At 38.4% G+C, this 22,837-nt stretch overlaps 1 protein-coding gene across 1 annotated transcript in view; it reads right to left on the bottom strand.

The window, feature by feature from the left end:
• ADAMTSL3 (ADAMTS like 3) overlaps nt 1–22,837 on the bottom strand; it is a 364,939-nt gene continuing 342,102 nt past the window's right edge. The window contains exons 24-31 of the mRNA XM_075207905.1: nt 13,348–13,530; nt 11,536–11,652; nt 10,477–10,689; nt 8,079–8,262; nt 7,786–7,990; nt 3,384–3,493; nt 1,848–2,062; nt 1–1,462 (exon numbers count right to left, since the gene is read on the bottom strand). Of these exons, the coding sequence (XP_075064006.1) occupies nt 1,353–1,462; nt 1,848–2,062; nt 3,384–3,493; nt 7,786–7,990; nt 8,079–8,262; nt 10,477–10,689; nt 11,536–11,652; nt 13,348–13,530 (1,337 nt within the window). The 3' untranslated portion in view covers nt 1–1,352. The remainder of the gene's footprint in view (nt 1,463–1,847; nt 2,063–3,383; nt 3,494–7,785; nt 7,991–8,078; nt 8,263–10,476; nt 10,690–11,535; nt 11,653–13,347; nt 13,531–22,837) is intronic.

The raw sequence follows: 22,837 nt of genomic DNA on the forward strand, positions 1-22,837 counted from the left end.
CACATAGACGTCACACACACACACACACACACACACACACAAGTACACTACAGCATGCAAGTTTACTGTAGTGCTAGATTTAGCATATAGGTATGTCTTGCATATGGTGAAATATTGTACTCCGCTATACAGGTAGTAAAGGATGTTGAGTGGGAGGCAGGGCTGTATACCCACTAATGAGAGTAAACCCTGCCAAAGTAATATATATATGTTTTTACAAATTACAAAAACCCAACATGTATTTCATATTTGTTTAAAAACGTCAAAAAAATGCTTTCCTATGTAAAATCTTGGAGAATGAGACATTCTTACACCCCCATTATATTAAAGTGAACAACTGGTTTTCCTGTTTGTTTACAAAATATTCTTTTTCCAAAATGTACAAGCATAGAAAAATGAGAAATGATACTTCTGAAGTGTACTGGGCATACTCCTATTTACTAAGCTATCTATTGTTGTATAGGGGGCTGATCCCACAGCAGGAGAATAGCTGTATAGCAGATGCAGTCCAATCTCAGGACACTGCTCAGTAAACATAGCCCTGAATGTGAACACTGCACGTTTACTGCTATGAACCTTCACAACACGTTTGGTGTCTGGTTATCTAGCGGACGACAACTTAACCTGCTATATATTTTTCTGTCCATCAAATAACCCTTTGATGTAGCGTCAATTAACGTCTGTTCTCTTTTCATAACTCTATTCAATGGAAATCCCCCATCCTGCATAACACAAATAATCCCACAATGTTCTAGTGAGCCGTACTAGAAAGCAATTGGCTGGATCCTCACGTTGGTAAGAGAAATAATTGAAATATAAACTTCACACAAAATACCATATAAAAGTTGAATGTTTTTGTTTTCGTTTTGAGGCTGGAAGAGGCTCAGGTCTCTTCTCTAACTACATGGCTGACTAAGCTGTAGATAGAGAAGAGACCTGTGCTGCAGAAACTGAGGGCTAGATTTACTAAGCTGCAGGTTTGAAAAAGTGGGGATGTTGCCTATAGCAACCAATCAGATTATAGCTATCATTTTGTAAAAGGTACTAAATAAATGAAAGCTAGAATCTGATTGATTGCTATAGGCAACATCCCCACTTTTTCAAACCCGCAGCTTAGTAAATCTAGCCCTAAATGTTAGTTCTTCAATTATATCAAAAGGCATCAGGCTCAACCTTACATACTGATTAGAAAACCACACCTATATTTTTTGGCAGGAGTTAGGGGGGGGGGGGGTCCATTGAAAAGACCTCAAAGTCTAAATATTAAACCTAAATGTACAAACTTTATACAATTTTTTTGTGGCTCCTTCTCATCTCTTCAGTTTACCGCAGAGTACGGTTTTCAGGAGAAGTTACGCTCCGTTACACGATTCACAACACCTCTGTTTGTAGAGATCTACTAAGCACAGCTTAAGCTGTTTTACAAATGTACAGTAGTGAGTTGTGTCCTTGCATTCTCCTTCTGTAAAAATAAAAGATCTAATTAAAACCCAAAGCTGCAAAAAAGTACAAGTTGTAAAACATACCACCATGTTAAAGTGTACCTATAACCTACTAAAGTGGAGGCAGCCATTGTATGAGCTTAACCAACAGTCAGGAGAATGCAGCCTATCAAATCACTAGGAAACCGTGACATCACAGAGACATTAGCCAGTCTGTGCTTTTGTACTTGTTCAGTCCACAAAATGGTTGTCTGGTCCACTGTGTGTAGGTTACAGCTACACTTTTGAATGAATGGGATGTCTTGTTACAAGCAGTGCTCTGTATTGGCAATTATACACTTCTGTTAGAGAGATTTCATTTTTAATATCACTGTCAATGATTGTAATAGCCAAATATTTGCATACTTCCACAGGATGTGATATTGCAGTGCTGCCAAGTTGAGGGCCTCCGTTTCCACACACAGTACTGATCAGCCAAGACCTTGCCGTTCTTCCTATGTACACATTCTACTTTCCGAGACTGAAAGCCACTTCCACAGGCAGCGGTGCATGGTCTCCACTTGCCTGTTTTCCAGTACACATCGCACATCTCTGAAGAACAGTTCCTTCTGGAAGCTGGCCTGGGGATTAAACGCAGCACAAAACATTACCCTCTAGATGGAACTCTCAGCTCCCAGTGCAGCACATACACAGAAACAGTCCCCAATGTACTGTTCTAGGGTAGTTTATACAGTCAATATTATAATAATTATATACTGTATTATTGATCATAGCATAGTGTGTTCACCTGCTCACATGCACACCTTTACCCTGGCTCAGGGCTGTCCAACTGGAGGCTTGTCCGCTAACACTACCCCACTATGAAGCCGAGCAGCCCTACTCATCTTAATCTTCACTCTCCAATCACAGAAACAAATGTTTTCATTAAATATTTCATTGGAGAGAAGCCCTGTGACTTAACTGGATGTAACTCCAGCACTTTCTCCCCATTAGCTCTTTACACCAGCAGCAAGAGGTATGAAAGGTGAAGGAAAGGTGGGAGGTAGTAAAGGAGGTTGGCAGGGGACTACGTTTGTATGAGGCTGGTATACTGTACACAGGGCTGTGTGAGATGGGAATGGAGGCTGCTAAACTGCACACATGGCTTAACTGGGTGGGTATGAGACTGGTGGGCATGAAACTCTGTTGAACAAAGGACATAGGGCATGTTTCTATAGTGGACATTGTGCTGTGGTGTATATGAGGCTATTGTGTAGGGCACAAGGGTGTACAATAGGGGAGTGAAGCCATCAGGCCTTTATGATGAGCACCGGGCTGTATTTAGATGGCATAGGTGTGCTATGCACATTACTTATTTTTTGTTACACTTAACATTAGCTAAATATTTAGCTTTTTTTTTTGTTAAACTACGCACAGCACACTGTATACATCCATTTTTACTATAATGCACAAAGTACTTTTTTGCAATCCTGCCCCCCCCCAGCCTATAGTTCCCCAAAAAATGTGGACCTATACTTAAGAAGATAGACTAGCAATGTGCTAGCCTACACTGCCAGTTAAACATGGCAGCCCAATATGGTATGGTGCTGGTCTCTGTGCTTTAGGTGGGCTTAACACCAATGTACACAAGCAAAATAATGTCTAGCACCATCTTTGTATAGGCACGTGCACCCCTTCATTAAATTAACATTCATTTAATTTACACAACATCTTTAGTTATATTAAACAATGTGTGGAAGTAAGGGAATAACACAGGTGTGCATGGCAGTCCAGCGTTCAGGTGAGCTACAAAGGGCTACAGATGATCTCAGCAGGACACCATGACAACCAGAAGACAGTAAAAAACAATCTGCATATTTTTGTGCTATTCTATAGAATTGGCATGCCGTTGTGCATTACATCTTTAATGGGTTACAGTGAGCTTCAGGTGGGTTGAGATACCTCTTCCTTCTGTCACAGTGAGAGTCTGGAACAGCAGTTCCGTTCCGGTCCTGACACAGTATGTGCCGATGCTGTAAGCCCATTCCTTGTCCGGTGCAACGATTAACACACTAAAAGGGAAATACATTTTTCAGAAGGATCACAGATTCACATCTGACTGGTTTAAACTGGAGTATTCATATATCTTACATCTGGATGGATATTTGAAAGGTAATTGTAAGCCAAACAAGCCATTTCTGTGACTTGAACAAAGCTACAAATATGTGAAAGTTTTTCCATCAGCATTTTCCTGACCATGGAAATACTACAATACTGGATCGCACAATAAAGAAGAACTACTTTAAATACGATATATTTTTCCCATAGTGAAGTGTAGCTTTCTGCAGTTGTTAGCACTATCTTGTATGTTCTCTCCATTCCCGTGGGCTTCGACTGTTTTCTCCCATGGTCCAAATACGTAATGATAGATTCAATGGTTTCTGAATACATTGGCTTCAGTGTGTGTATGTGTGCCCCCATGTGGTAAGGGAATTAGACAGTAAGCTTCACTAGAGCAGGGAATGAAGTGTCTGAATGAAAGCTGGCACAATATACATCACGGATAGCAATGACAATGGAACTTAGAAATTAAATTCATAGTCTATCCTAACATGCCGACACACAGGCCAATCCTGTCGTATAACCTGGGAGCTGAGCCACAGGATCATCATTCAATTTGACCATCCAAGTGGATGACCAAATCCATGAGATCTGACAATTTAACAGGCCGACTAATTTCCATATTCACTGCAGCCTCTTAGAGGATGACTACGTACACACACACACATACACACACACACACACACACACACACACAGGCCATTAAGGTAAACTTCTTGCTGCCAAACAGTTGTCTATCAATTACGTTAGAAAGATTATCTGTCACTGCGTTCGTATTGGGGCCCACATACTATGGGCCTGATTCATTAAGGAACTTAAATTAAGACGTTTCTTATTTAAGTCTTCTGGACAAAACCATGCAAGGGGTGAAAATTAGTATTCTGTTTTGTACATAAGTTAAATACTGTCTGTTTTTTCATGTAGCACACAAATACTTGATAGCTTATTTGTACACAGAAATTTAAAGTTGATATTTGTGTGCTACATGAAAAAACAGGCAGTATTTAAGTTATGTGCAAAACAGAAAACGAATTTTCACCCCTTGCATTGTAACATGGCTTTGTCCAGGAGACTGAAATAAGAAACTTCTTAATTTAAGTTCCTTAATGAATCAGGCCCTATAACATCAAACCAGTTGCCCAATTTCAGCTATTATTAAATGTGTGTGGCCAGTTTTATACCATGTCAAAATATATAAAAAATTTCAGAACTCAGGTGTGCCCAGACAATGGCTGAATAAATATAAACATCACTGCTGTTGACTGGCCAGCAGCTTCAGTGTATGGGTATATGCATTTTTGCTTTTGTTTTTTTCCATCACATTCTCATGATGACTCCTACTCCACATGGGGCAATGATTGGGGAAGTGAATGTGTTAAATGTTTCAGATGATAGCAAGGCTGTTATGAAGGCAGGAGTATAATTTACTTATTAATGTATTCCAATTCAGATTTTACTTTAGTTCTTTTTTAAAAGCTGAAAATCATATGGGGACATCTACTTATAAACATATAAGTATTATTTCAAGAGCCCTGTATATTAATCATGACTTGTATCCTGTAAAATGAGCTGGTTCTGTACCATGCAGCAGTCAAAGCACGCAAGAACTATAGTGGACTTCTATGAAAACTGTTCTGCAGGAAACTCTGTAGGATGGCATAAATATGTTTGAAATTATTTACCAAAGTAGTAAAAAATACAGTTATAATCGAATTAGTTGCCATAGGCAGCACCACACTTTCTATACAGTTACATGTACAACAGTTCTCAAAAATGTTCATGCTCCAAGATTAAAACCTTTACTTTTCTTAGATGCTCTAATATTTCATTTATTGTGTATACAGAAGTCTAGGAAAATCCTGTAGCTCCTCATCTATGGAACTGCAGTCTTGGCATGTCCTACCATCCTACGGCAGCTGGTAATAGACTTCTGGGTAACTCAGAAGAGTTTCAACAAAGCTTCATAATGCCTATCACTTCTCTATATCAATTACAGCATAAATTTGCCTTGTCCACCTCTTACATTTAATTTAAATATCTCATCCTGTAAGCAAAATCTTGGGCCTGATTCATTAAGGAACTTAAATGAAGAAGTTTCTTATTTAAGTCTTCTGGACAAAACCATGTTACAATGCAAGGGGTGCAAATTAGTTTTCTGTTTTGCACATAAGTTAAATGCTGACTGTTATTTCATGTAGCACACAAATACTTGATAGCTTATTTGTACACTGAAATTTAAAGTTGGTATTTGTGTGCTACATGAAAAAACAGTTAATATTTAACTTATGTGCAAAACAGAAAACTCATTTGCACCCCTTGCATTGTAACATGGTTTTGTCCAGGGGACTTAAATAAGAAACTTCTTCATTTAAGTTCCTTAATGAATCAGGTCCCTTGTTTTTATCTTTGGGCACAATATAAAGTTATTGATTGCCCCCCTTTCTTATTTACCAAGATTTGTCAGTCCCTCCCATCAGAACTTTTGCATCCCCTGTAGACAAGCAGATCTATACACTTTCTGTAAAAACAGGCCCATAGCATGGTAAAAGGGAATATTACTCTTATTGACTCAAATGACCATCATATAAATGGAATTACCCAGAAGTCTACTGTACTCTTAGAGTTCATTTTTTGTTGGCTACCTCTAGAGGGTGTAGCTTGCAAGTTTTACTTGATACTCTAATTGGTTCAAGGAGACTGACAACATCATAAACCCAGCTACCCACAAGTGTTAAAAAAAAAAAAATTTTTTTTACTAGTGTCTTTTAATGCTAATAAAAAAATCAAATGGGTTTAAAGATGGAACCTATTGCTTACAATGACTCCAAACCCCCATCCAACCGAGCCTATGGTCAGCAGAAGTGCCAACTTCTGGACACAAGGGGTCAATGGAGTGTCCTAGCTCTCGTTACTCAAAGCGCGTCAAACACGATTGTGGTGGGTGTCTGGCCTAAAACTCTTACACAAATTTTTTTTTCAGACACAGTAGAAGAAAGTTACTATATATCTATATCTATATATATACACATATATATGCTATCACTACCTGGGAAGAAGGTCAGAGAGCTCCTGAGACATATTGCAATGAGTGATTTAATTGTACAGAGGTCTTGCCATGTGATTGATGACAGCAGAAAATTCTACAGATAAGCTACAAAGTTTGATCATCTGGTACGCATATTGCACTTGAAGGGTGTTGGTGTTTTCAGAGTGCTTATTACTATTTTTCATCCACTTTCTGTTCTATCTTATTGACTCTGCTACCATTTGAATATCTTTTCTATACATGTGGATAATTCCATTTCCTGGCTTTTGGTACAGTCAATGTATTTGTGTCTTTTAAATACAGTATTATACTATGTGGCGCCCTATCCCATATATATATATATACATATATATATATATATATATATATATATATATATATATATATATATATAGACAAAATATATATGTATTATTTGAACTCTGTCAGGGAAAGTGTTAACTGCTGCTTACCTCAATTTGGCTACAAACACAATTTTATTCCAGTGATTAATATTGTGTAGAATTCTCAGAAAGACTAATGTTTCTATGGGGTTTAATAATTGTTATTGGGTTTCTACACACATCTGTGTCGCTTCTGCTCTAAGCTCTGGGCTGTGTATTTTAATTATGCACAATCATCCACCAACAAAAGGTACATGACAGAAGCCAAGCTTTCTTACTCATTACACTGTCATTGCCAAGGGGGTTTAACACGGTTACACGGTGATGTTTGCTTTGGTTCAGCTCCCTCCAGAAAATTACTATAATAAAAATTTTCTAGAATAAAACTTTTATAGAGTACATTTCAACACACACAACAACCAGAGTTGCATAGTGTCTACATACTTTCAAGTTCAGATATATGTTATTCTATAACTGCCACTTTCTACAAGGTGTGAATAAGCAGCATTACTGGGATGTTATGATTAGGGCAACACACACAAAAGTGATGGATTTAATATACAATATTTGTGCAACGGGGAAACACAGCCAGGACATTTGTCAGCAGTAAAACAAGCAGCAAAGTATTAATTTGGTCCAACGATTAAAAGAAAAAGAAGCATAGAATCATGTGGTGTGTGGCGAGTTAAACTAAGTAATAAAAGGCTTTATGATCGCTGTGGAACTCGTTAAAATATTCAAAATGATCCTGAATGTACCCAATCAAGTTCTTATTGGCTGTGTGATATCACTGATAGATCGCATTAATATTTACCTGTCCCCAGGGCTGAGGGATCCAGTCCATACATAATTCGACAGAGCATGGCTTCTGTGCGGCTGGCCGCTCAGTGAATCCACAGGAATTTAAAGGGAGCACCTTTATGCTGCCATCTGTCATAATTTGCTGGCAAGTCACTTGCCTCTGCTGGAATCCTGTGCCACAAGAGGCAGGACACTCGGACCATGAACCTTTTGCCCACCTAGAAAGATAACATATCATATTATATCCCATTAAAGACAATGCTAACTCTTTCTATTCTCTATTATACTATAGTGTAAATGACTCACCTTATTGGACAGTCTTGTATATTGCAAGGCTGAGCACGGGCCACTAATGATTCTAGATGTTCACACATTGAATTGTTCACTCTGTGCCCCTCCGAGTTCAGACAATGCTGTGTTCTAAACTGAGAGCCCATGTTTCCACATGATGCTGAGCAAGGAGTCCATTCACCATATTCCAGTTTATAGTCTGTGGCAGAACATATAGCATTAGGAGACGAATATCCATTCAGCTGTGTTACAATGGAGATATAAGTTACATTTTTCTAATTTGCTTACATTATTTCCTTTTACACCTATGGCTCTAATCCAGATGGCAGTCAATGGAATACAAGCTGACACAATTGCTACAATGTGTTCTGTTTTATTGTAGTTCAGCACAGAGTGTATACAAGTGTGTATCCTGTTATTATTAGAAGAACCTTTTAAGCTGTAACATGAATTAGTGAGGCTACATGTCACCGATGATGATGTCGTTATTCATGATGTCATCAGGCTGTTAAAATTTCCTGTCTAGTGTTACATGTATTGTGTTATCCTTATATGACAATTTACTGGGTTCATATGATCATACATTTCCCATCTGTTTGAAAGCTTAAGAAACATAAACCTCAATCTAAATGGCAGGAAAAGCCAAAATTAAAAAAATAATAATTTCATTTTCTGCATGTAGATTTCCTAAAAATCTGGTGTGCCTTTGTCTTTTGCCACTGACCCTCCAATAAACATATTTCCAGCCCTCTTTTGACACTTTGTTGAAGATGAAGTACCATACAATTTTAAAAGGGTCTCTTTTTGTACTTGATTGTAGAAACAGCCAGATTTTTCTGCAATAACCAGCAACAAATGATAGCTCCCAGCTGTATCCACAGACTCATTACTGCAAGCCATCAAGCAGTCCCTAATTCATTGTTTTCCACTATTTTCTTTAATGTACGCTTTCTTTCAATTTTCTTTCTTAAATAGTCCAAGTCATTTCTGAGTTCGATAATTTGCTTGAAACATGTTGATAAATTTTTAAGCATGAAACATATGTATGGTGGAATATATTAGTAGTTTATTGCTAAAGGAAACTGGTCTATCCAGATTTTGTCTAAAACTTTGGCCTTGAAATTTGTTAAACTAAAGTCAAGTGTTGAGAGGCGTGGGTCCTTAGCTCTTTATTTACTCTGATAGAAAACGAGGGAGAGGGAGTAAGTAAGCCGTCTCTCTCATAGGGAATGACTTATTCATTTTGCAAGTTTTACACCAGTCTGGTGGAGCTGTGTTAGCATCAAAAGCACAATCAGGTTAGGAGAAAATAAAAATAGTTTGTTTTTTTAACTTTCCCCTAATCTGACAGGGCTCTGGAAGCAAACAGACCCACAAACTAGGGAGAGCCTTTACTAAATCTTCCTTTGTTTGGTCTATCTGCATCTAAAGTACAAGGCAAAAATTTATGTTTTTTGTCACACAACAGTGACTAGATTATTATATTAAGAAACTGCCCTCATTTAAGTCTTCAAGTTATTAGGATATCAATCATTTGGATGTAAATGTCACCCTTTTAAAAATAATTGAAGACAACAATGATATAGAAGCGTAATAAAAACCAGAAAATATAAGCATAAAAATATTAAATCCAAGGAGTGTTTTATTTTAAAAATAATTAGCAGTCTAGCAGCTCTTCCAACACACCCATGAGGTGGATGCCCAGTGTCATTTTTTGTTTTGTATTAAATGTCATCCAAATCCATCCAGTGGAAGGCTCAGAACAGGCTCCCTGGGTCAAAGTTCTGCCCAGCGTACACCAATGGGGGCCCGGCCAGGAACCTAACCCCCTAAAACCTAGTCAGGATCGTGTTGTATTCATCCCAATCGGTTCAGGGGAGTACGAATGCATAACCAGACAGACACCCAGACCCAAGATTTTTATATATAAGATGTGTCATCTTGCTTCTCAAAGGCTGATGCTACAATACAAGGCGCAGCATAACAGAATACAAATACAGCTTTTGCTGATGCACTGTTCCCATAGACAGTTCAAGCAGAGAAGATTGATAAGGAATCAAATGCATCAATGATTCAATTAAGTGCAGAATAAAACTGACAGGCCCTAATGTTTGGAGACATGCCTATAGTGTATAGCATATTATCCAGAATGCTTGGTAAGTTTTTCTCTTTGTAATTAGAGCACTATTTACACACACACAAATATATATATATATATACACACACATAAGTTCATAGGAACTATATACAATGACAATGAAGAGTCATTTATCCCTCCCTCCACAGTGTTCATCATTAAATAGATTAGCAGTGTAAAAGTAGGAGAAAGCATTGGGTGGTCATGTATATATATGATATTATATTCTGAGTGATAGATCACATACCTGTATAGAGAAAATGTGCAAAACCTCACCTTCTAGAGAGACATTCACCCAGGCGGACACGATCCTTGAATCACTGGAAGTCCAACATCTGTACTCTCCAGTACTCTGCTCAGATAAGGTGTTTATTTCCAGAACTCGTCCAGACACCAGAACACGGTACTTGAAATCTTTCATGTTCTCTATTGGCTGTTTCCTTAGAAACCAGTGAATTTTATTCTGGTGACTTGTTTGCACTGGGCAACCTACAGGAGCAGCACCAATATCCGTTTATATAATCGTATTGTTTTACACAACCTAACTCTTTTATATAAAGTATTGTTTTATACATTATTCTTTTATATAAGGTATTGTTTTAAGCAACCTCATTCTTTTATATAATGATATTGTTTTACACAACCCAACTCTTTTATATAATGGTATTGTTTTACACAAACTCATTCTTTTATATAAGGTATTGTTTTAAGCAACCTCATTCTTTTATATAATTATATTGTTTTACACAACCTAACTATTTTATAGAAAGTATTGTTTTACACAACCTCATTCTTTTATATAAAGTTTTGTTTTAGATAACTTCATTCTTTTATATAAAGTGTTGCTTTATACAACATCATTCTTTTATATAAAGTATTGTTTTACACAACCTAACTCTTTTAAATAACGTATTGTTTTATACAACATTATTCTTTTATATAAGGTATTGTTTTACACAAACTCATTCTTTTATATAATTGCAGTGTTATATAATAACAATGCATTATACAATTGTCTTTGAAATAATATAAATTGCTTTTACAACATCATTCTTTGGATAATACAATGTTTTTCTACAAAAGCATTCTTATATGCAGCAGTGTTATTTTATATAAGAGCATACGATTTTGGGATCACAAAGTCAACAAGCTTTGCTTGATGTACACACAGTACCTAGCACAAAGTCACAATGCATGGATTCACAGATCTAAAATAAGTTTATGCCATTTTCACAATCCATCACTTAAAAAAAGTGTACTATACATGAATTCTACATATCAACAATCTTTCTATATTTTTTATGTAAATGAATTGTATAGCAAAACAGGATTTACCGATACGTAAGAGGTCCCCGAGTTTACCCACAATGCTAGTTCCTAACGCAGACGCCATCAGAACTCGCCTTTTGCCTTTTCGGGAATGTTCCTCTGTAAAGTTGTGCACCTTTTTACCTATTAAAAACAATACATTCATTAAAGTCACCTTTCATTCATCATAGTTGTGTATTCATTGGATACGTAAAGGGGAGATCATATATAACTATGTTTCCTTCAGTAGTTCTATTATACATTCCATATAGCCTGCACTGTACCCATTAGCAGGACCACTTTAGGACAGAATGGACCACCTGGTAAGTGGGGTAGAAAGGCAAATCTTGAGTGCTGACACTGGTTAACTCCTTTAGTGACAATGCACCTCCATTGTATATATAATGCATGTGACTAATCACTGGGATCAGTGGTCTCTATCAGTAGTGATATACCACATTTCCCCACAAGATGTCAGGAGAGGAAACAACCATAGCACAATAAACTTGGAGGAGGCCACAGGTCCTGGCTCATTCTGTATATCACCCTCTACTTCCCAGTTTTTGCAGGACAATACAACAGACTGTTAGTAAACATGTGGGTGGTTTTTGTACCATATGCCACTTGTTAATCAGGCTGAGCGCCCATACTATGGTAGCCCGCAGGAGACAGGCAGTAAGAGATCGCTCAGTGAAGTGGGCACAGAGCTCCTTTTAGGGATCTTGAAAGCCACCAGCATCCTTAGCAATGTTGCAGCCCCTGCCGCTAGCAACAGACATGCTCTATATTTTTTTAGCCAGAGGATCAGTCTCATGTGTACAGCGACACATGAGGCTGATCTGGAGGAGTGCCAGGGTTTTGCAAGGTGTCAGGAAAGCCTGTATATGTGTAAACACAATTTCTCAGGACAACCTGTAGACAATGATGTCATCAGCATAAATTAGCTCCAAGTATGAGTGCGCTAATCTTGGGTGAAGCAGTGACCTGTCCACTAGTTTCCATTAAGTTATCCCACTTACTTCTACATACTCCCCAGGCCAAACAGTAGCAGCCCACCAATAGAATGGACAGGATCCTTAACCCCAAATACACCTTAATACTCATATATAACCGATGTTGTTAAAATAGCACTTGAGATTTTAATTTTACAGCAACGGCTTACAATTTAATCAGCACCTTTCTTAAGCTTAATTCCGTTTTCTACCTCGAGGCTCCTCAAATAAACCGCCATTCTGGTCTATGCAAATTGGCAAAGAAGAAGCATCAAATTCTCCAACAACTCGGCACAACACTGTCTTTTTCATGACATCATTCTGGTGTTAGTAGAAACGTGCCAATGAGCTCCAGCATCCAAAACACAATTACACCAAACTGCTGGTCTCTAACAGCACTTAATACGGAATGGCAGTTATGAGACAACTCTGTGGTATGGATTGTAAACTCAAAGAACTACCAAGCTCTGGAAAAATATAGCACTTTCCGAGTGTTTGATAAAAATTGGTGAGGATGTGCAGATCTGACGTGAAAACAGTTCTTAAAGCTTGGTTTGAATTTCAACAGTTTACACATATAAAATAAAGCACAATGCCAGCACAAGGAGCTGGAATACAGACAGCAGACTAACGTCATACACAGAACACATGCTCAACTAAAAATGACAATTAGAAAATAATCCAAAACTGCCGTCTTTTATATTAAAATTGTGCATTCAGAAAACAGGCACGACATTTAGCTGCAGCTTTTATTTATCAGGAATGCTATAAAAACAGATAGGATTATAAAACTTCACCACACACTAGCTCATAACAAGAGAATGCAGCTACACATTTTGATACTGACCAGATAGGTGCAAAACAGACGTTGCTACTGTTTTTCCAAGAGCGTTTGTTGCAATGCAAATGTACATCCCTTCATTGTCATCTGTGATGTTTGTCAGCAGCAGAGATCCATTTGAAAGCACAAATGAATTATTTGGCATATGGAAGTCTTTCTTCAGCCATGTTAGTCTGGGATTAGGTAAACCTAATAAAGATAATATTGAACAAGAGTTGAGGTATAAATAGATGCTGTTAAAACTCTATAATACAGTGATGGGCAATAAGTGCCACCATGCCTTGACCTATGACCTCCAGCTCCTTCTTGTTATATGACTTGTCAGTCCTTTTCTCTGCATTATGCTTCAATGCCTATAAAACAAGAAGAGGGTCTGTGGGTAAAGCTTGGGGGCCTAACGCAGAGAGTAATACTGAACTTGATCTTGATCTTTATCCCGAGCAGCGACTTGGGCATCACATAAGCTCTCCGTATAATACAGGGAGGTCATTCAGTGCCAGCAGCATACCTGAGATTAGAGGAGGCCTATGCAGTCTACATCAGGTATTCTCTCTCCTTCCTCCACAGGAGAAAGCTCTGTGATTTGTGCTTGCTTCATTAAAGCAAGGTAAGGAATATTTAGGCAGGGTGTTATTAATCATTAGATTAGTAGTGGGTGGTCATTGGTCAAGTGCGGGATGGAAGAAAGATTTGTGTGGAGTCTGATGGACAGGCAGAATTTGAGTGGTGAATGGGAAATCTGAGCAGTGTTTTAGGGAAGTGAGAGGCATGAGAAGCATTTTGGGGCAAATGGGTTCTAAAGGGAATTATTATTATTACCATTTATTTATATACTGCCACTAATTCTGCAGCGCTGTACAGAGAACTCACTCACATCAGTCCCTGCCCCATTGGGGCTTACAGTCTAAATTCCCTAACACACACACAGACAGACACACAGACTAGGGTCAATTTGTTAGCAGCCAATTAACCTACCAGTATGTTTTTGGAGGCAGAAGTGCTAACCACTGAGCCACCATGAGTATGTTTTGGGTGAGTGGGCGTTGTGATGGCTGTTTTGGTGAGAGGGATTTTGAGTGTCATTGGATGAGTGACAATCTGAAGGATGTTTTGGAGTGCATGTGGGATCTATTCCAAGGGCATGTGGTGTCTCATTCTTTGATTAAATGTATTGTATTAGCTTATTACTGAGATTAAGAGTCACTCGTGGCCCCATTAAAGGTTAGAGAGAGATGCACCTAGGGCCCTTGAAGTGTATCTAGTTGCCCATCACTGCTATATTATATCATTCCTTCGTACTGTATAAATAATTCCTATGCGTTGCTAGGCAATTTAATACCCTTACAGGAATGGGAATGAACCATGAAGCCTGCTTGGGCTCTTTACACACAAGAAAAAAACACACTCTGCTTGGCTGCTAAAAAGGCAACTATACGCCCATGTAACACATTTCATATCGGAAGCATGAAAATTAACTCCATTTCCAATAATAACCCTGACATTATAGTTCTGATTAAAAACATTAAGTGTAATGGAATATTTAGCCTTCCTCTATAAGCCAAAGACCAAATGGTAACAGCTCAAATAGTTGTTGTAATGTTTTCTTCCTTAGACCTCACCTAAGTCGGCTCCGTTGCTTGTAAGTCTAATGGTAGGACCTGTCCTTGTGAGCCCAAGGCAAATGCCATTCTACAACTTAGAAACCATTTCTGAACCCATCGGTGCTACTAATGAAACACAAGAATTGCAAAGAACCAGCCTCTGTGCCTCATTTCAGGATGTTCCAAGCAATAGTTCCTTGGGGACAAATTTGTAAATATAATGATTATCGCCTTGTATTTACCCGTTAAACATTCTCTTTAAGGTGTATTATATAATTTTCATGGACAAATTTAAAGCGTATATAGTTTATTTTATTATATATATTATAGTTTGATAGTCTCCACTTTCCACTATCACTCTTTACAACTATACCAGACAATCAACCTTCTCTTGGATGTCATTTTATTTAATTTGCTTGTATCACGACCCCCTCAATGTACAGCTCTGCGTAATACGTCAATGCTTTATAAATAAAGAATAATAATATATTTGGTTCCAGTTTATTACTTGTTGATCACAATTTCTCTTTGCTATAGTAATTGTGAGGCGCACTCCTGCATATTTGTATGTGTTATGTCACAACTATGGATACAATGGGTATTGTGTGATAACATTTTAGATTAAACATATTTCATGTCATAATAATATGAAATGTTACAAATAATAAATTCTACTTCTGGATGGCTCTTAATGACTAGGGATCTGAATCTAGTATGAGTATACTTGACTACTCTCCCGGGAGGCTCCCGAATTTCGGGGAGTGCTATTTTGCAGTACATATGTATAGACAGGCCGAAACAACCTGCAATTAAGCAGATTTTTTTTTCAATGTCAGTCTTTAAGCGTTCTGATATGAGTTGGCAGTGTCTGAGATATTTTTTTGACATGGAAAACAAAAGATCTTTTCTATGAATGCTGTAAACCTTATCCAAAAGCAACTTAGAGCAGAATCACTGTTGATATTTATACCACATGTGTTGACTGAAAAGCATTTGTCTGTAAAAATGAAACACAAATCAGGCCACAAATGTTGTAAATAAATCCATATATCCCCAGGACCCCAGCCTCTGCAACGTGGATTCTAAGGGCGATGACTTACAATGAGAGCTGCACAAATGTTATTACCAAATGTCAAAACAAAATATATACCAGGGGGAATGGGGACTTCTGGCTGTAAGGGTGGAGGGATTGCAGATGTGTTGTAATATTTGTACAACTTTCCACAGATTTATCAACCACATAAAGGCTTGGTAAAAATTATGAGGAAATCAGATTGTAATCCAGAATAGTATACAATTATTTTAGTATAATGTACATATTAAAAATACATTATCACACATTTTATGTAAATTACAGCCTGGTTTCCAAGTCTGACTGGTTAATGCCGTTTCCTATATATACAGTCGTGACCAAATATTTTACATTGCATATCTTTTTAAATAACCTTTAAATCAGAAAATGAAAAGAAATGACATTGACAAAATTATTGACACTCTAGACTTAATGTTAGGTAGCGCAGCCTTTTCGTCAAAATAACTGCAACCATCCGCTTCCTATAGCCATGGATGAGCTTCCTACACCTCAGTACTGTCAGTCTGGTCCACTCTTATTGTGCAAACTGCTCCAGTCCTCCCAGATATGAAGGTGACTTCTCCCAACTGCTGTTTTCTGATCTCTCCACATGTGTCCTATGGGATTTATATCTGTCACTTCAGAACAGTCCAGCATCTTGCCTTCAACCATTGCTGAGTGCTTTATGATGTGTGTTTAGGTTCATAGAACTGCTGGAAGACCCAGGACCTTCGACAGAGACCCAGTGGTACTGGATTTAACACAGTTTTCCACACTGGTCTCCAAATATCATGATGCCATGCATACGTTCAAGACACCCAGTGCCAGGTGCAGCACAGCACCCCCAAAACATCTCTGAACCTCATCCATGTTTGACTGTAGGGAAGGTGTTCTTTACATTTTGCTTTCTGTAAATACAGGGATGATGTGTTTTACCAAAAAAGTTCTAATTTGGTCTTATCTGTCCACAGAACATTCTCCCAGAATAAATTTGGTTTCTTCAGGTGTGTTTTTTGCTAACTTCATTTGGGCTTTCTTATGTCTCTTTGTCTCACCAGTGGGGTCCTCCTGGGCATCTTACTATATAACCCCCTTTCATTGAGTTGGTGATAGATGTAGGTGTCTAAAGGTCGGCTTGAATCTGTTTAGCAGATGATTGAGGCACTTTCTCCCCTATTCGAACAATTCTGCGTTGCAATCTTCTATCAAGTTTTCCTTTGCAGCCATGTCCAGGGAGGTTTGTTAAGGTACCAAGGGCCTTCAACTTTCCAATAGTATTAGGCAGGGTATAAACGAGTACATCAAGGTCTCTGGAGATTGATTTGTAGCCTTGAGACTGTCCATGCTTGGCTACAATCTTCTTTCTGACCTCCTCAGACAATTCTCTGACTTTCTTTATTTTCTCCATACTCATTGCAGTACACACTGTGACATAGGAGAATGGTTACTGTTTCTCTATTCAAACTCATTTAATGAGTGATATATGATATATGAGTGGTATTGCAGGCACCTGCTTCTCACCACAGTGCCAATAGTTTTGCCCACCACTGTACACTTCACTGATATAAGAAAGATCCCTTACACTATTAAGTTAATAAACCAATAATATGGAGTGCCACGATATTCGGTTTTCAGAGATGAGATGACTGCACGGACAGCCTATTCTCTGTTATTACATATTGCATTGTATGAACAAATGGTGCTTCAGCTTCAGATGCTGCTGCACGATTATAACTCTATCACAAAATAGTATAGAAATACAATTCACAGGAGAACAAATAATTTTCTCGCACAGTGCCTGAGCCACATTATACAGAACACCGTGAGAGAGGAGGTTTTCATTAACACTTTGGGTTGCATGCCAGCTCTCTCCAGAATGAGATGGAGGTGTAATTAAGCTTAGTAGCAAAAAAAAAAAAAATATTCTCTTTTAGAACAGAAATAGAAGTCCTAGGAGTATTACACAAACAATTGTAGATTAAGTTGGTTATGTGTTATGTTCTTCACAACCATCCACTGATGCTTAAGGAATAATGACTTACATTGAGAACTCCTTCTATCACCTCAATATTTATTTACCAGCTGAGCCCTCAGCATCTGTAGCATCTCCGCTAGGGAAAGGGTTCAGAAGGCTGGATTCAACAGCTGCTTACCCATGTTGAGGGAGAGACTCCTACAGCTTGTGCAGAGAATGCTCCCACAAGGAGCGGTGTGAGCGGCTGTGTAGCAGTGGTCCTCTGCTCCTTCCTCTATTGGCTACCAAAACTAGGTGTAAGGTATAACTGGTGAAGGAGGACAGTTCATGGGGAAACGTCTCCCTGCCCAGCGTCCCAGCACCTTCCCCGGTTTAGAAGTATGTAGGCAAAAGTACAACGGTTGTGCTGTGAATTTTTAGCCAGACAAATAGGACACTGCCTGCGTCCTTCTGAGCTGCAGCCAGGTATCAATGTGCCATTACTGAATGACACTCTCTTTTGTAATGGAGCCCAGTGCAATTATTTACATAAAAAAACAAAAGAGTATTCACGCTGATGCAAAACTGGATAATATCTGCATACAGTATAAACATAAGACTTTTTATATTCTGATGTTACATTTCTGGCAGTCTGCACTGGATTCCATCTGTAAGAGACTCAGTGACACATTCCCAATCAAATCTGTCATTTCATATGAGCGCCCAACAAGCAAACTGATAAGAGGCACCTGGTTCACGTCATTTACACTGCGTCCCTCATCCATTGTTTTCATCTACTATTCATTGTTTTGTCTGAACTTGAGAAATCCCACATTGGAAAGTAGGGTGTCACATCACATTTTATATTGTACATGTTTTTACGTATCCTTCAATAGGCATTTGGTCTCTCCAAAAAACAAACAATTCTTGTTCCATTGCCTAAAAGTTACTTAGAGCGAACATTGCCATTTTTTTGGTGATAATCAAACACTCATGGCCTACGAAAGTGAAGTCTATTTAAAGTATGTTTTCCAATTTAAAATGTAAAACCCCTCTCATTAATATTAACTGTTCCCCTTTTCTCCTTATGTACTGCATATTTGACTTGTCTATTATACAGACTTAGGGCTAGATTTACTAAGCTGCGGGTTTGAAAAAGTGGGGATGTTGCCTATAGCAACCAATCAGATTCTAGCTATCATTTTGTAGAAGATACTAAATAAATGAAAGCTAAAATCTGATTGGTTGCTATAGGCAACATCCCCACTTTTTCAAACCCACAGCTTAGTAAATCTAGCCCTTAGTATTTTTCTGCAGAGCAGCCTGTGGAGATAGTATAGCATCCCATTTGAACTACAATTCATCCTCCATCCTCTTATTCTCAGGTACATATCATCGCGTTGCAGCATCTGGCTGCAAAAACATGATGTACAGGATCATGAGCTTATGTAAAGTATTATATGTCTGTCTCTCTGTCCTCTGAGACAAGTGGAGCATGCAGTAACCATTTAATTAGAGTGCCTCCGTTCCCGCCCACGGCACAAGTGGATGTCGTTATGGGGAAATTGGAACCAACAGGCCCTGTCCCTATGCGCATGCTTTTACTGGTGTTACCAAGATAGAATAAAATGCCCCAATATTATTGACAAGAAAGAGGTGCACTATTCAGGCTTGCAAAAATTATACAAAAAACTTTAATAGTAGATATAGAAAAAAGTGCAGATAGTCAACAACATTTCTGTCACATATGAGACCTTTGTCAAGACCTGAACTACCAAGTGAGCAACCTCATATTTACACCAAAGTGCCAGATGGGAAAAAAATAGTGTAACAGGTTGAATAATCTCTGTTTTAGCCAAAAATAATATGCTTTCCAGACCAGACTTCCAGAGCGAAAGTTCAAAACTAGAAGAAAAAGGGCAAAAAACGCGAGAGAGGACCAAAATAACCAGAGCATACATAACAAGCACCACCTAATTAGATCTAATTTCAGTGTGACCGAAATGTCACTGTGTATGTATATATATATATATATATATATATATATATATATATATATAAAACACACTATATGGATAATTAATTAGTTAATTTAATTATTGATTTGAGGTATTTCGATTTCAATGACACCAGTTGACAGAGGTGTATAACATCAAGCACCTAGCCATGCAGTCTCCATTTGAAACATTTGTGATACCAAATGGGTCGTTCTGAAGAGCTCAGTGACTTCAAGCGTGGTACTGTGATAGGATGTCACCTTTACAATAATATGGTTCGTGAATTAAATTCTTGCTGGATATTCCACGTCAACGGTAGGTGATGTTATTAGAAAGTGGAAGCATTTAGGAACAACAACTCAGCCACGAAGCTGAAGACCATGTAAAATCACAGTCCGGGGTCAGCGACTGCTAAAGCGCATGGTGCGTAAAAGTCGCCAATGCTCTGCTAATCCCATAGCTGAAGAGTTCCGAACTTCCACTGGCATTAATGTAAGCACAAAAACTGTATGGCGGGTGCTTAATGGAATGGGATTCCATGTCTGAGTAACTGCATGCAAGCCTCACATCACCAAGACTAATGGCAAGAGTCAGATGGAGTGGTGTAAAGCACACAGACACTGGACTGTGGAGCAGTGGAAACATGTTCTCTGAAGTGACGAATCACACTTCTCTGTTTGGCCATCAGATGGGCAAGTCTGGGTTTGGCAGATGCCGGGAGAACGTTACCTGTCAGACTGCATTATGCCAACTGTGAAGTTTGGTGGAGGAGGGATAATGGTATGGGACTGTTTTTCAGAGTTTGGGCTAGGCCCCTTATGTCCAGTGAAGGGCAAACTTAATTCTTCAGCATACCAAGTCATTTTGGACAATGCTATGCTTACAATTTTGTGGCAACAGTTTGGGGAAGGCCCTTTTCTATTCCAACATGACTGTTCCCCAGTGCACAAAGCAGGGACTACAAAGACATGGTTTGATGAATTCAGTGTGGAAGAACTTGACTGGTCCACACAGAGCCCTGACCTCAACCCCATCGAACACCTTTAGGGTGAACTAGGATGGAGATTGCAAGCCAGGCCTTCTCGTCCAACATCAGTGCCTGGCCTCATAAATGCTCTACAGAATGAATAGGCACAAGTTCCCACAGAAACACTCCAACATCTTGTGGAAAGCCTTCCAAGATGAGTGGAAGCTGTTACCACTGTAAAAAAACAAATCAACTCCATATTAAAGTATATGTATTTGAATACAATGTCATTAGTCTCTGTTGGTGTAATAGTCAAGCGTCAGAATACTTTTGTCCATATAGTGTATATCTATATCTCCAGACATTGAACCTTTGTACTTTTGTGGATCTGATGACTTGGACTCGGAGTACTAGCTGTCCAGAAGGAAATCGCTGGATTGGAGCAGAGACAAGCGGTAAATAGTTGTAAATACACATACAGTAGGTTAATTGGCTGCTGTCAAATCGACCCTAGTCTCTCTCGGTCTGTGTGTGTGTCTCTGTGTGTGTGTGTATGTTAGGGAATTTAGTCTGTAAGCTCTAATGGAGCAGGGACTGATGTGAGTGAGTTCTCTGTACAGCGCTGCGGAATTAGTGGTGCTATATAAATAGCTGCTGCTGATGAAGATATATTTAAATGCCAGGGCGAGTGTCCTGTGGAGTCTTAATCCAGCGTGGTTCGTGTAATACCACATTACTAGAACATGTTGGTTTATTTAACTTAGTTACGAGAAAGTGAAAACTTTATTTTGTATACATTCATCAATCAAATGTCATGTTTGCTCAGAGTGACAAACAAATAACCCATGATTTATGTAACAGATGCTGAACTGAGTCCTAATCTTTAAAGTTCGTATTACAGGGAGCTAAATATAGTAAAGATTATAATATAAACACATGTAATATATTTCAGAGGCATGTGGGAGATCCTCTTTAAACATGTAATAGCTAAAGTATGAAATCAGAAGACTAAAATGAATGCTAAATGCTCCCTAAGAAAAGTTCATGCCTTTCCTAGGATTCTTGCATAAACAGAGGTGTTTGGAGCTAATCTGAAAGAGTGTCTTTTATGCAGTGCCATCAAAAAAACTCTCTTTAATGGAACAGACAATTTGATATCCTTCGTGAAAAAGAGGCCTTGTTTGTGCCTTACACACTGAGTAAATTATTAAAGAGCGGTTTATCCTTACAAAAATATTATTCCCTAATGTTCCTGTAATATTGCCAAGGTCACTTAGAGTTTAGTGTTAGAAATTCAAGCTAGGTAAATTATTCACACTGAATCTGGGTTACCCGAGTTATTTATAAAAGCAGGCACGTGCTAATGGATTGCTATGAGTTCAAGTAAGAGTGAAGATTTCTAGCGGGTATGAATGGTATAGACATATGTCTGAACCATATGAAATCCATTAAAAAGAAAGAATACTTTCAAAGATATTTCATATACCGTCCAATTGTCCAACAATAGAATTTGTGCACAAGTGTTACTTAATCCCTCTTTTCTCCATTTATTTTTTGACAGGTGAAAAGTCAAGAGATGAATATTCACACAGAGATAATTGGGGGACACTTAAAACTTCTACAAAGGAACAAGGTGGTGCTGCCCATATCAACCAATCAGAAGTCTGCATTTATTATCTAAATTGCTCTAGAAAACAACAGACTGTGATTTCTATGGATAACACATATTTTTCCTTGCACCAGTTTTTTAGACCTGCCACCCATTTGGCTCTATATGGAGAAACAGAAACAGTGCACACAAAAATCAAAGCAGATGAGAGTGTGGTGTTTTCTGATTGGAGAATATATGATGGTGATAGCTGTGCAAATAATGAAGAGTGAGCCAAGAAATGGAACTGTCATCAT

This window comes from Mixophyes fleayi, chromosome 4, assembly GCF_038048845.1.
Source record: "Mixophyes fleayi isolate aMixFle1 chromosome 4, aMixFle1.hap1, whole genome shotgun sequence".
Taxonomy (NCBI): domain Eukaryota; kingdom Metazoa; phylum Chordata; class Amphibia; order Anura; family Limnodynastidae; genus Mixophyes; species Mixophyes fleayi.